Genomic DNA, 12,307 nt, shown 5'->3' with positions numbered 1-12,307 from the left:
TCTCTGTATACTTCTTTACAGCTTTAGTTAATTTTGTCAGAACCAAGAGTATAATAGTTTTCATTCATAAATACAATTGATTATGTTTTATTTCAGAGTACAATGAAGTACATTAAATACTGAAGTTGCTTTAAACATTTACTTCAAACAAAATCAAGTAACACAACCTTGAAATACATCTTTGGTGGTCTATTTTTGAAGCCCTTTTGCAGCAAGTAAATCATAATGAATTGTAGTAAGTTTTAGAGAGCTGAGTTTTTAAATGTAATACAAGTATTTGTGGTTCTATAGTAGGTGCCTTATTAAATACATAGGTTCAAATAAGAATTTTCTTTTTAATCTGTCAATAATAAGAATCTGTTGAAACCCTGCTCTGGCTTAGTGACCTGCTGGGCTCTGTTAGGGCGTTGGGGAGGCTGAGGCAGGCTGCCAGGGAGCTCACGCCTCAGTGGGGGAAGAGTAAATGCCAGAGCACTTTGGTACAGGGTTAAAAGGAAGTGACCACTAACTTAACTGCTCGGCTACTCTGGGTTTGCCTTTCTGGTATGTTGTCTGATCCCCAAGATGAAATATCAGATATGTAATATTTGAGTCCAGTATTGCAGTATATATTTTGTTAACTATAAATTAAAGAGTAGTTTTCAAAATAGATGATATCTAATATTTGTGTCTTTTTTAGGGCTCTGGAACTTCACCCATTCTCAATGAAGCCTCTTCTGCGACGAGCAATGGCCTATGAAACCTTAGAGCAGTATGGGAAAGCTTATGTGGACTATAAAACAGTATTGCAAATAGACTGTGGAATCCAGCTAGCAAACGATGGTGTTAACAGGTAATCTAACTTGAGGCAGCTACTAGACCCAGTTATTTTTTAATGGAATTAGATTTTTTCTCTTTCCACCCTTTAAGAAAGATGTCAAGCGGAGACATGTTCTGTTATTTACCTTACATAAATGATTGCCTTTCACTCCATTAAACTGAATGGTTCTCTCTCTCTATTTCTAGCTATCCCTTAATACGATTTAAGTTGTCCTCTAATACCTTTATATTCGTTTCCTGGTTCATTTGTTACTGTTCAGGGAATATTTTCTTTTTAATAACACAGCATACATAGCTTATGTGTGCTGCTGAAATATCTGCGGTGTTGGGAAAGTGTTTTCGTTGATGTCGTAAATTATTACTATAGGACAAGATCCAGAACTGTAGTGAAAACTGTCTTGTTGAATCCTCTGCTCCCACAGGATTTGCAGATGTTCACTGGCACCACATCTGTCAGTGGAAACATACCTGTTGTTTCTCCTCAGGAGAAATAATGTCTTTATGAGCCTGCTAGATATTTGTGTTATATATCCTTGTCAGTAAACATTCATCTAGGATGAGTATTAATTTATAATGGTGAAATAGCAAAGAATTTGGATCTAATTTACATTATAAGCTATTCTCCCCGAGTGAGAATGGAAAGGTAAGAATTTCTAGACTTCTGAAATTGCTTTCAGGTGAAGTTTGAAAATTACTAGTTGGATAACATTTCTAGCTATGTATAATATTTTCTGATCCCATTTGCCCAAAGAATAACTTCTCAAATATTTATGTGTTACACTGTACTCTGTGCTGGTCTTGTGTACCATGCCCTAGTCCCCCCATAAAAGACAAGAGGAGAAAAAAAAAATGATATGGTCTCTGCCTTTAAGCAAAGTGGGATATAGCTAGGAGGAAAATTTAACATAAGACAGATTATCCCTAGGTGGGAAAATTTGTTACACAGTAAGGTAGGGGTGGAACACGGAGAGGTCGGGCTACCTTTGTCTGTGTGGGCTATGGTTGTTGCAGAGAGAGCACTTGAGGTGGTATTTGAAGGGTGCTGATGTTTTTTTTTTTTGGTGACTGGCAAGTGTGGGGACCCAAACCCTTTACCTTGGTGTTGTAACACCGTGCTCTAACCAACTGAGCCAATTGGCCAGCCCTGAAGGTGCTGATAGAATGTGAGGAGACCTTGAGCAAAATTGTAGAAAGTGAGAATGGCATGTTTCACATTAATTCTTTTTTTAAATCTTGCCTTCCCTTCCCTCGTGGTCCCAGTCCATTTCAGAGAAAAGTGTTGGCAAGATCTGCATGCAGAGCCAATAGCCATTCCCTGTAGCTTCCACTTGGTGATCACAGGGAACCTGTCTGATCCCAGCCTGACTAGAAGAAAGGGAAAAATATCGGCTATTTGTGGCAGAGTGGGATGAGACTGAACCTCCAGGCAACCATAGACTCCTTGATCTTGAGCTTATAAAATCAAGTAGTCTTACCGGGTGCTGCACAGCTGCCTCCCTGCATGTCACCCGCTGCCTCCCTACATATGCCTGCAGGCCCTTCCCCCCTTTTGTCTGCTTAACTCCTTCTCATCCTTTAGGAGAGAACTTGCTTCCTCTAGGAAACAACTTGCCCTGATCCACCATCTCTCCCCACCCCATACACACACCTTAGGTTCTCTTTCTCAGTGCCCCAATAACATGGTGCCTTCTTCTATTACCCAACTTTTTCCATATTGTTTTTACATTCTCCATCTCTCTCTTTTTGTAAAATTCTTTTCCTGTCTCTCTACTTGGAGGTCTTTGAAGTCAGGAATTGTGTTCTATCCATCTTTGTAGCTTCAGTACCTTGTACAGTAGAAACCCTCAATAAAAATGTGTTGATCCATGTGCAGGAAGGAGGAAAACAATGTGCTGAATGAGTGCATTCTCCAACAGAGAAAGCATAGTTCACTCCTGTGCTTCGGGGCTTTGCTTTCAATATGCCTCATCCTCTGCCTGGTAGTTTTCAAATACAGTTGGATAAAGTAGGTTCTTCTCACAGAGAAGACACCCGAAGTATCTGATGGAGAGGAGAGGCTGATGAAAAGGTATTTTAGGAAATATAAATTAGCAGTAGGCTGAGTAGTTTGAAGGGAGAAGTGTGTCTGAGAGACCATGATTACATCGTGATTACTGACATTTCTGAACTTAATGTATTATACTTTTTAAAAAAATTGAGGTAAAATTCACATAACGTAAAATTAACTACTTTAAAGTGGCATTTAGTGCACTCACAATGTTGTGCAACCATCGTTTCTTTCCAGTTTCAAAACATTTTCATCACCCCGAAAGGAAACTCTGTGCCCATTAAGCAGTCACTCCCTGTTCTCCTTCCCCTGTCCCCTGGCACCTCCAGTCTGCTTTCTGTCTGTGGATTTATTTATTTTGGATATTTCATAAAAATAGAGTCATAGAATATGTGGCATTTTGTGTTTGGCTTTGTTCACTTAGTATAATGCTTTCAAGGTCCATCCATGGTGTAGCATGTGTCAGTACTTTATTTCTTTTTATGGCTGAATAATATTCCATTATGTGTATGTATACATCACCTCTTGTTTATCCACTCATCAGTTGATGGACATTTGGGTTGTTTCCACCTTTTGGATGTTGTGAATAGTGCTGCTGTGAACATTCACGGGTACGTTTTTGTTTGCGTATCTGTTTTCACTGGAATTACTGGGTCATATGGTAGTCCTATGTTTAACTGTTTGAATTATATTTCTTATATGTACACAAGAAGGTTCTTCTATACCAGTTGACTTTTAAGACTTAAGTCATTTTTTAATTAAATAGGTCTTATTGATATATTGCTTTATAAGAAGATGAGGCGGCTTTGTCTGGTTTTGCCATATGTTTTTTTAAATATAAAATATCCATTTTAAAAACCTCGCTATTCCTTTTTGTGAATCCATATTTATGCTTGCTTTTCCATTTATTCCAGTTCATTATGGAAAATTAAACAGCATCTTACTATTTTTCTTAATTTAAACATCAGTACTTTGTTTCTGTTGTCCATTAACCATATTCCTCTCTTCCCCTCCAGGAATCTTACATGTTAAATTTCCCTGCATATACTTATTTACTCCCTGGCAACACATCATCTCTTTTCAGCTGCTTCTTCCTTCCTCTCTGCTGGTAATACAAGTTTTGCTTGAAAATTCTTTTTTCTAAAGCTTCTTTCTCTTCTGCAATTATGAGTGGTTATACATTAATTTTCAAATTTATTTTTTTACACTAAAACATGAAATTTATTTATCATAACCAAAGATTGCTACTGAAATTTCAGTTTAAGAAACTGTAGGGAAAGTATGTATATTATATTTGTCTACATATAAATATAAAAATTTTTACACAAAAAAGTACACGAGACATACTGAGTTAACTAACTTGAATGTATTTTACTAATTACCAGTATACCTTCTTTGCCTTGTGAAATACCCTTTTTTAACCAGATTGACCCTAAAGACATAATTCAACTTTAAATCTAAGTATAACATTTTGTATGTCCTATAAATAATAAGAAAGTGATGATCGAGGATGTCTATCTGAATTTTATGATGGCCATCAGTAAATCTCATTAATATAAAGGCCCTGGTAGCAGACTACAGTATCCTGTTTTTTCGTCATTATTCATATGTAAAGAAAAGTGGATAATTTTAGAGATGAAAAAAATACAAGGTAAGAAAGAGTATCTTAAGTACATGTAAATGTTTTTAGGAAAAGCAATATTCCACATTACAGGTAGTCCTCATCAGTTTTAGCATTTTTGTACACCTGTCTGCAGCCACCTCAGTGTACAGTTTGGGCATAGAAATTCTAAAGTACATCTGATTATTCTCAAGAGGAACACATTATCAATTTAGTAATTGCACTTAATATTATGGGGCCATTTCTTCTAGGTCCCCTAAAGTTTAGTTCTATATTTCATTTTCTCAAAAATTTAAATTTCACTGTATATGCATTAAACTTTTTCTGACAAATTAAAAATGTCTATTTTTTCTTTTAATTAAAAAATGCTCTCAAGTTACATCGTTTATGGCAACTTTAAAAAGTCCTTTTGGAAACAGTTTATGTGGACAGAAAATAGCTAAATATTGTGTGTTTTCTACAAGGAACTATACACATGCATAGATAGCATTTGTAAATCTTACTCTTGATCTGAACTTCAGTAATATAAAAAGCAAATTGCATGGTCAATAGAGAACACTCATTTTTTCTTTAGAATAACAAGAATTTTAATGGAGCTGGATGGACCAAACTGGCGGGAAAAGCTCTCACCCATTCCTACTGTGCCCACTTCTGCGCCACTGCGAGCTTGGGGTCCTGCAGCAGAGATGATCCGAGACCAAGCAGGAGATTCCAACAGCCATCACCAGCTGGGCGTCACAGGTGTGGGAAGCCTGCACTCATTTCTTCTGAAGGTTATCTTGAGCCATGTGCATAAAATTCACAGGAAAGCAGAGAGATAACTATTTCATGAGGTGGTTCTCATAAATGTAGATATGTATATAAATACTTAGCACATGTGCTGACTTATAGTAACTTCTCAATAAGGGTTAAGTCAGCATTATTATTAAGAAGAAAAGGAATTAAGTAGCATATAGCTCTCTAGTAGACCATATATATATATGACGTCTCTCTCTCTATATAGAGACCATATATATGATGAGGCAAAAGGACTAAGATGATGTCTTTAAAATAAAATAAAACTCCACAACAACACACACACACACACACACACACACACACACACACACACACACACACACACACACACACACACACACACACACACTCTCTCTCTCTCTCTCTCTCTCTCTCTCTCTCTCTCTCTCTCAAATGGCTAGTGTGGGACCCTTACTCTTTTTGCCAGAAAGAACAGACAAGGAACATCTGTCAAAGCTTTTCGATGGTTTAGCACTCCTAGGAAAAGCATGGCGATTTCTAGTTTTTTAGAGTCCATTATTAATGGGGCCTGACACAAAGCATTTGCTCAGTAGAGGTGAGCTGTTTATTATTAACAAATTGCATATATAACTGTAGCAGCAAATCATAAGCACAGGTGTAATCAGCTCTTTCTGAATTTTTCTGTTAATATGTGTTTACTGACTGTTAGTGAGAATGGACACCTACCAAAGGTTTAAAAATATTGGAGGATAAACATTTGAGGAAAGTTTACTGGCAAATTGAGGGGAGGGGTCTATTCTATTTTACTGTTTATAGACCAGGGTTCAGGGGAAGTATCATTTGACCCCATTGTGTAAGATCTTTTGAAACATGAAACATAGGCATAAATATTCTGTGACTTGAAATAAAAGATAAAAAATTAGCTAATATTTTATGCAATTTGTGCAGAGGGACAAATAAGGTTATCATTTACATTCCAAGTTTATATCATATATTCCATACATCTATCAGAAGGTTTTTAGATTTATTGCTTAAGATTATGTAGAGGCGTTTATGTGAATACCTGTACTTCCTCTTTTTTTTTTTTTTTTTCAGGTCCCATAGATGAAAAAACGTTTAAAGCCCTTAAGGAAGAAGGAAATCAATGTGTAAAGGGCAAAAACTATAAAGATGCCCTTAGTAAATACACTGAATGCTTAAAGATTAACAACAAGGAATGTGCCATATATACAAACAGGCAAGTTCTTTGTAACATTATATATTTCTTATGTTAATGGTTTTGATTATTAAAAGCAAGTTATTTTTAATGTTAAATTATTTTATTAGTAAAATTAACTGATTGCCAAAGCTTTTTGTCAGGTTCTAGGACTTTATATAGCAAACTGTCCTAAGTGAGTGTTTCTGAAAGAGTTGGGGCCATAGGAGTTCTGGAGAGACTGGAAATGTGGGGTGTGGGAAGGATAGGAGGTCTGATATGGGCCGTGTCATCCTTGCCACTTTGAGTGGTGCTGGTCTGATTTGGCATTTCCGGGCCATCTGGCCTTGCTGCAGTTAGTTGAGCCTGGGCATGGTCCAGCATGGGAGAAATGGGCGTCAATGGCTTTTCAAACTAGTGGCTTATGGAGCAATGCCCCTTTTTTTCCTGAAGAGCTGAGAGAAGAGACCAGTATCTTTTTATAGCGTGCAGTAGGATGGGCAGATTGTTCTATAATGCTGTTTGGGTGCCCTCTTTACCACATGTGGTAAAGATACCTGTCTAGAATATGGTGATTTGGGGATTTTGGGGGAGTGACTAGAGTCTGGAGTGACAGGAGGAATAAGGGATAGGTTCCTAAAGAGGGACTCAACACACATTTTTCTAGTTATTTCAGGTAAATTCTTAATCTCTTACTATGTTTTCATACATGTTTTTCTCTACTAGTAACCTTTTTACTAAAAATAGTATCACTAAGTCCAACAGATCACTTTCTGTCCTTTTCCTGCTCAGCCTCTGCAGGATTGGGCATCACTGGCCACTCAGTTTTCCAGGACACCCCCATCTTCCCTTGGCTGCAGTGGCAGACAGCTCATTGCATTTCTTCTCTTCTCCTTCTGCTGGCTTTTCTTTCCCTGGTATTCTTGGGATTCTGGAGGTTTAGATCCCTTTTTCACTCTACATCCTCTCAGGGCCATTTCATCCTCTCTACAGCTCCATTTACCACCTTACAATTATGTCTCCCAAATCTCTTGTCTTCTGAGCTCCAGACCTGAACACTCCAGTCCCTTCTGCACTCCGCCAGTTGTCATCCCTGGCAAATGCCTCCCTTTCCCTGACCTCCCTCTTCCAATTAGTCAGCAAGCTCGCATGGTCCTACCTTCTAAATACCTCTTCAGCATGACCCTTTCTGCCCACCATCAGTCCCCTGCTCTGGGCCATTGTTGTCTTATAGATGTATGCAACAGGCTCCATGGTGTGTCCTTGAACAGACTTGTTCCCTCTTGTCTCATTCTCCAACTTGCTGCTAGAGTGATCTTTCTAAAACAGGGTGAACATGTCAGCCTCTATTAAAAATCCTTATAGATGTATGCAACAGGCTCCATGGTGTGTCCTTGAACAGACTTGTTCCCTCTTGTCTCATTCTCCAACTTGCTGCTAGAGTGATCTTTCTAAAACAGGGTGAACATGTCAGCCTCTATTAAAAATCCTTTAGCAGACGTCTATTAAGCTCAGGGTAAAGCTCTACTTTTCTTGCCATGATTTACAAGGCCCTTCCTGATCTGGCCTGCCTACTCTTCCAGCCTCATCCCTGCACTTCAGCCATATGGAACTTTTCTGAATTCATGAAGAGCACCATGTCCTCTCCCATTGTAGGTCTGTGCACATGCTGTGTGCTTGGCCTCCACTGTCCCCTATCTCCATCTTAACTCTTTCAACTCATTGCCTTGGCATTGGATTCTTTTCATTTCATACTCTGGGTTTCAACTTAAATGTCACCTCTTCCCGGAAGTCTTCCCTGACTGCTCGGCCCCACCAGATCTGAGGTGGTTCTCAGCTCTGTATTCCCAGAGCATCCTGTACAGATTTTATTGTTTGCTTAATTGTCTTTCTCCTCCTCTAGACTGCATCTTCCTTGAGGGCTAGGACTGTATTTTGTTTACAGCTGTATCCCCAGTGCCATAATTTCATGCACTGCAAGAGAGTACCATTTTTGGAGTTAAATGTTAAGTTTCAATTGAAACAGCTGTGGTATAGAAAGAGACTTATTGAGCTATTTTCTAGTTTTTATTAGCTGCCTAAATTTACAGATGTGTTATGTTTACTTTTCCTAATACTGAGTTCCATTACTTCATGCCAGAGCTCTCTGCTACTTGAAGTTGTGCCAGTTTGAAGAGGCAAAGCAGGATTGTGACCAGGCACTTCATATAGATAACGGGAATGTGAAAGCGTGCTACAGACGAGCTCTTGCTCATAAAGGACTCAAGGTGAGGAAATCTTCCTTTTAATATGTAAATTGCAACTCCAAACAAAACAAGTGGTTTTCATGAACACAAATCTCAGGATTGTGGAATGGGAGTGAGGTAATCCTGGGACCGAATCCTGGTACTATACTAACTAATCCTAAAACCTGGAAATAGGCCTTAGATTTCACCCCAGCTGTAACAAGGAGCTAGATAATTTCTAAAATTCTTTCTGGCCCCTCAATTTTGATTTATTCTGTAAGTTTCTAAGCAGTATTGTTCATGATAATAGGTTCACCTTAAGGGACAGGAAGGTTTGTTACTGACTTGCTGCAAGCCACTGTCAGTGCCACTGCTTCCTCCAGCAAAGATTGGGTTGCAGGTAGGGTAGGGGAAGGCATCAGAATGGAAGATGGGTAGAGACATATCAGAATGGAAGTGGAAGACATGCGGAATGGAAGTTATGTCAGAGATTTGGAAGCATATGGTGATCTGGTCCTTAAGCCGTCTGATAGTGTGAGACTATAGAATTCTTCTCTAAGAAGACCACACCATTAATTTAGAAGAACTAGGTATTGTATAATTACACTTTCTTTATGCAGATTCTTCTGCATAGAAATCTTGCCGAATGAATGTTCGTATATGTAGAAAATAACATCACAAGGAAAAACCAACAAGAATTGGAAAATGGCATGTCCTGAAATGGTATTTTTTAAAAATCAATTTTATTTAAGTCTAATACAATGGAATTCACACATTCTAAATGTTCAGGTCATTGACTTCCCATGAATGTATATTCCTTGTAGCCACCATCCCAGTCAAGATAAAGAACATTACTATCTCTCCAGAAAGTTCCCTGGGCCCCTTTGCAATCAATCTCCCACCCTCCAACCCTACCCCCAGTCAACCATTCACCTAGTTTCTATCACTGTAGATTAATTTTTTAACATAACCATAAATATAATCATATATAATGTACTCTACTCTTTGGCTTCTTTCCTTCAGCATAACCTGAGCTCCACAGTGAATTATCATCCACCTTCTGGTCATTGCTGCCGTGATCATCCCAAAGATTATTTCTTTATGTCTCAGTTTCCTCATTTTTAAAATGGGAACAATCGAAGTTAATATTTATAGGGCTATTGTGAGAGCAAAGTAATACAGTCTGCCCTCTGTATCCGTGGATTCAACCAATGAGGATCAAAAATATTTGAGAAAAAAAATTGCATCTGTACTGAATATGTAGACTTTTTTCTTGTCATAAGTCCCCAAACAATAGAGTATAGCAACTATTTACATAGCATTTACATTGTATTGTAAGGAAATCTAGAGAAGACTTAAAGTGTACAGGAGAAATATAAAATAATTTTAAAAATATACAGGAGGATGTGCATAGGTTATAAATAAATATATGTCATTTTATATCAGGGACTTGAGCATCTAAGATTTTGATATCCGCTGGATGTCCTGGAACCCATCCCCAGGACGACTGTCCTCCCAGCCCACTCCTTTGCCTTTCATGTATGGTCACTCGCCTAGAACACCGAACATTTAAATACAATGTCATTTTTTTCTAGTAGATTCCAACTGTGCCATTGTAACACAGTGGTATGTGGAAATTTGTTGCTAATAGTATATAATGTACTATAGTTTGTAAGTAATTTACCTTTTTATAAATTAGAGCAGATTTAAGGTTATCCTTTTAAACACATCACTTTTGCTCTGGTGTGTTGCTGGGGGGAAGGGGAAGTGATGTGACATCACAGCTAGTCCCCCAGGAAGGTCACATAAGCACTATCTTAGCTTACCTGTGGCTCAGCCTCCAGTGTATGCTGTCATCGATGTGTTATGAATACTTAGAGAGGTTACACATCATTGCAATTCTTGGAATCCTCACAATTTGGTTTAATCAAAATATAAGTCTAGTCTATAGTTCTAGATCCTGGCCTGTGGCAGCAGACTGTAGTTTTGTGGCATCTGTCTCTGCTACTAGATTCAGTGACCATGTCTTAATAATCTTAGATTCCCTTTTTTTCCCCTCAGCCTCTCCAGTGTATTGTCTGACTCTTCTGGAATTTAAATGTTGACTCCAGCCTATTTTGAACTGTAAATAACTTTGAAAGATTTCATAGAACAAGGGCATGTTAACTACCATTTGTATAGCCCATTATAGGTTTAAGACACTCATATATTATTTTATTTATTCATTTATTCCTTGGTACAGCTTTGTGAAAATTAGAATAGAGCTTTTGTTATCTGTATTTTGAAGATGAGAAAACTAGGACTGTTCAGTTAGCTCAGTTGATTAGAGTGCAGCTTTGTAACACCAAGCTCATGGGGTTTGGATCCCCTTACCAGCTAGCCACCAAAAAAAAAAAAAAAAAAGCTGCAGCTTAGAGAGGTAAAGTAGGATCTTGTTTAAGTTTCACTGTTGGTAGGTGCTGAAATGAGGATGTTCATTCTTTCGTTTATCCCTTTAGCAGACAAGTACCTACCATGTGTTAAGGACTGGGAAGGCTGTGTTGATATAGAATTGAGCTTGGGTTTTCTAACTCTATATCCTGTGCTCTTCTCTAGTAGATGTTCTGTGTTATGAGTTATACTGTTTTAGCTGCAGACTTGCCCTATAGCTCACTATAAGGGTGATACAGTGGGAACTCCTGCACACACTCTGCACAACTCGCTCCATCACTCTCAGGCTAATCTAGCCACTTCTTTTATTTATGAAAATTAAGTTCTCTGTCTTCCTGTTTTCAGAATTATCAGGAAAGCTTAACCGATCTCAATAAAGTTCTCCTATTAGACCCAAGTATTGTTGAGGCAAAGATGGAACTGGAAGAGGTAACCAAATTCCTTAATATTAAGGATAATACAGCACCATGGACCAAAGAAAAGGAGAGAAGGAAAATTGAGATTCAGGAGGTATTTGCATTTGATTATCTTTTAAAGTACTCTTTTGGGGGATCTTATATGGGATTCTTAGGTCATATTCCTATGAGTTCTACAAAAATTTCTTAATTTTGCATTTTTATCCTAATAATCAATGAAAAGATTTTAACCAGTTATAGAGAATTTAGTCTTTGCTACATCATTAGCCATTGTATTTCCCGACATGGGTCCATAGATGGTATCGGGGGTCGCTGCATTACTAAAGTTCTTACCTTCTTTGCCTGCCTTCCATTTGGCCTGAGATTTGTCTGCTTCCACTGCAGAGGGTATTGGGAACCTATGGCCATTGAGCTTTGCGTCAGGGTAGACCTGGAGAATCCTGACAGGACTGATGCAGTTTCAGGGGCCTTGCAAGCCACACCCATGGAGATTTTCCGTATTGACTCAGACCTTTTAAGCACACTGAATTAAAATTAAGACTGCATCATCAGAGATCTTGGACGACATCAGAATCAAATCTGTCTTTGTGCTTTTAGATAACTGAAATGTTTTGCTTTGCCTTTAGTGAAGAATGTCAGGCCGTGAATTCCTGTACATTCATGAATGCTAATATCCCGTTTACAGTCTTATATTTCCACTAAGAATAAGAGGCAAATATGTGAGAGAAGCTAGAAAGTTTTTTCCCTTTAAGGAAGAAAGAAAAAACTTTTAAGAGAAGTGAAAAATATACGTTC

General features: G+C 38.1%; 1 protein-coding gene across 1 annotated transcript in view; it reads left to right on the top strand.

Moving 5' to 3' along the window:
- SPAG1 (sperm associated antigen 1) overlaps positions 1-12,307 on the top strand; it is a 77,281-nt gene that overhangs the window by 63,699 nt on the left and 1,275 nt on the right. The window contains exons 12-16 of the mRNA XM_063079844.1: positions 680-832; positions 5,062-5,228; positions 6,351-6,483; positions 8,582-8,708; positions 11,442-11,606. Coding sequence (XP_062935914.1) covers positions 680-832; positions 5,062-5,228; positions 6,351-6,483; positions 8,582-8,708; positions 11,442-11,606 — 745 coding nt within the window. The remainder of the gene's footprint in view (positions 1-679; positions 833-5,061; positions 5,229-6,350; positions 6,484-8,581; positions 8,709-11,441; positions 11,607-12,307) is intronic.

This window comes from Cynocephalus volans, chromosome 15 (assembly GCF_027409185.1).
Source record: "Cynocephalus volans isolate mCynVol1 chromosome 15, mCynVol1.pri, whole genome shotgun sequence".
Taxonomy (NCBI): Eukaryota; Metazoa; Chordata; class Mammalia; order Dermoptera; family Cynocephalidae; genus Cynocephalus; species Cynocephalus volans.
The sequence above is the reverse complement of the archived record's forward strand: the minus strand, read 5'-3'. Positions and strand labels throughout refer to the sequence as shown.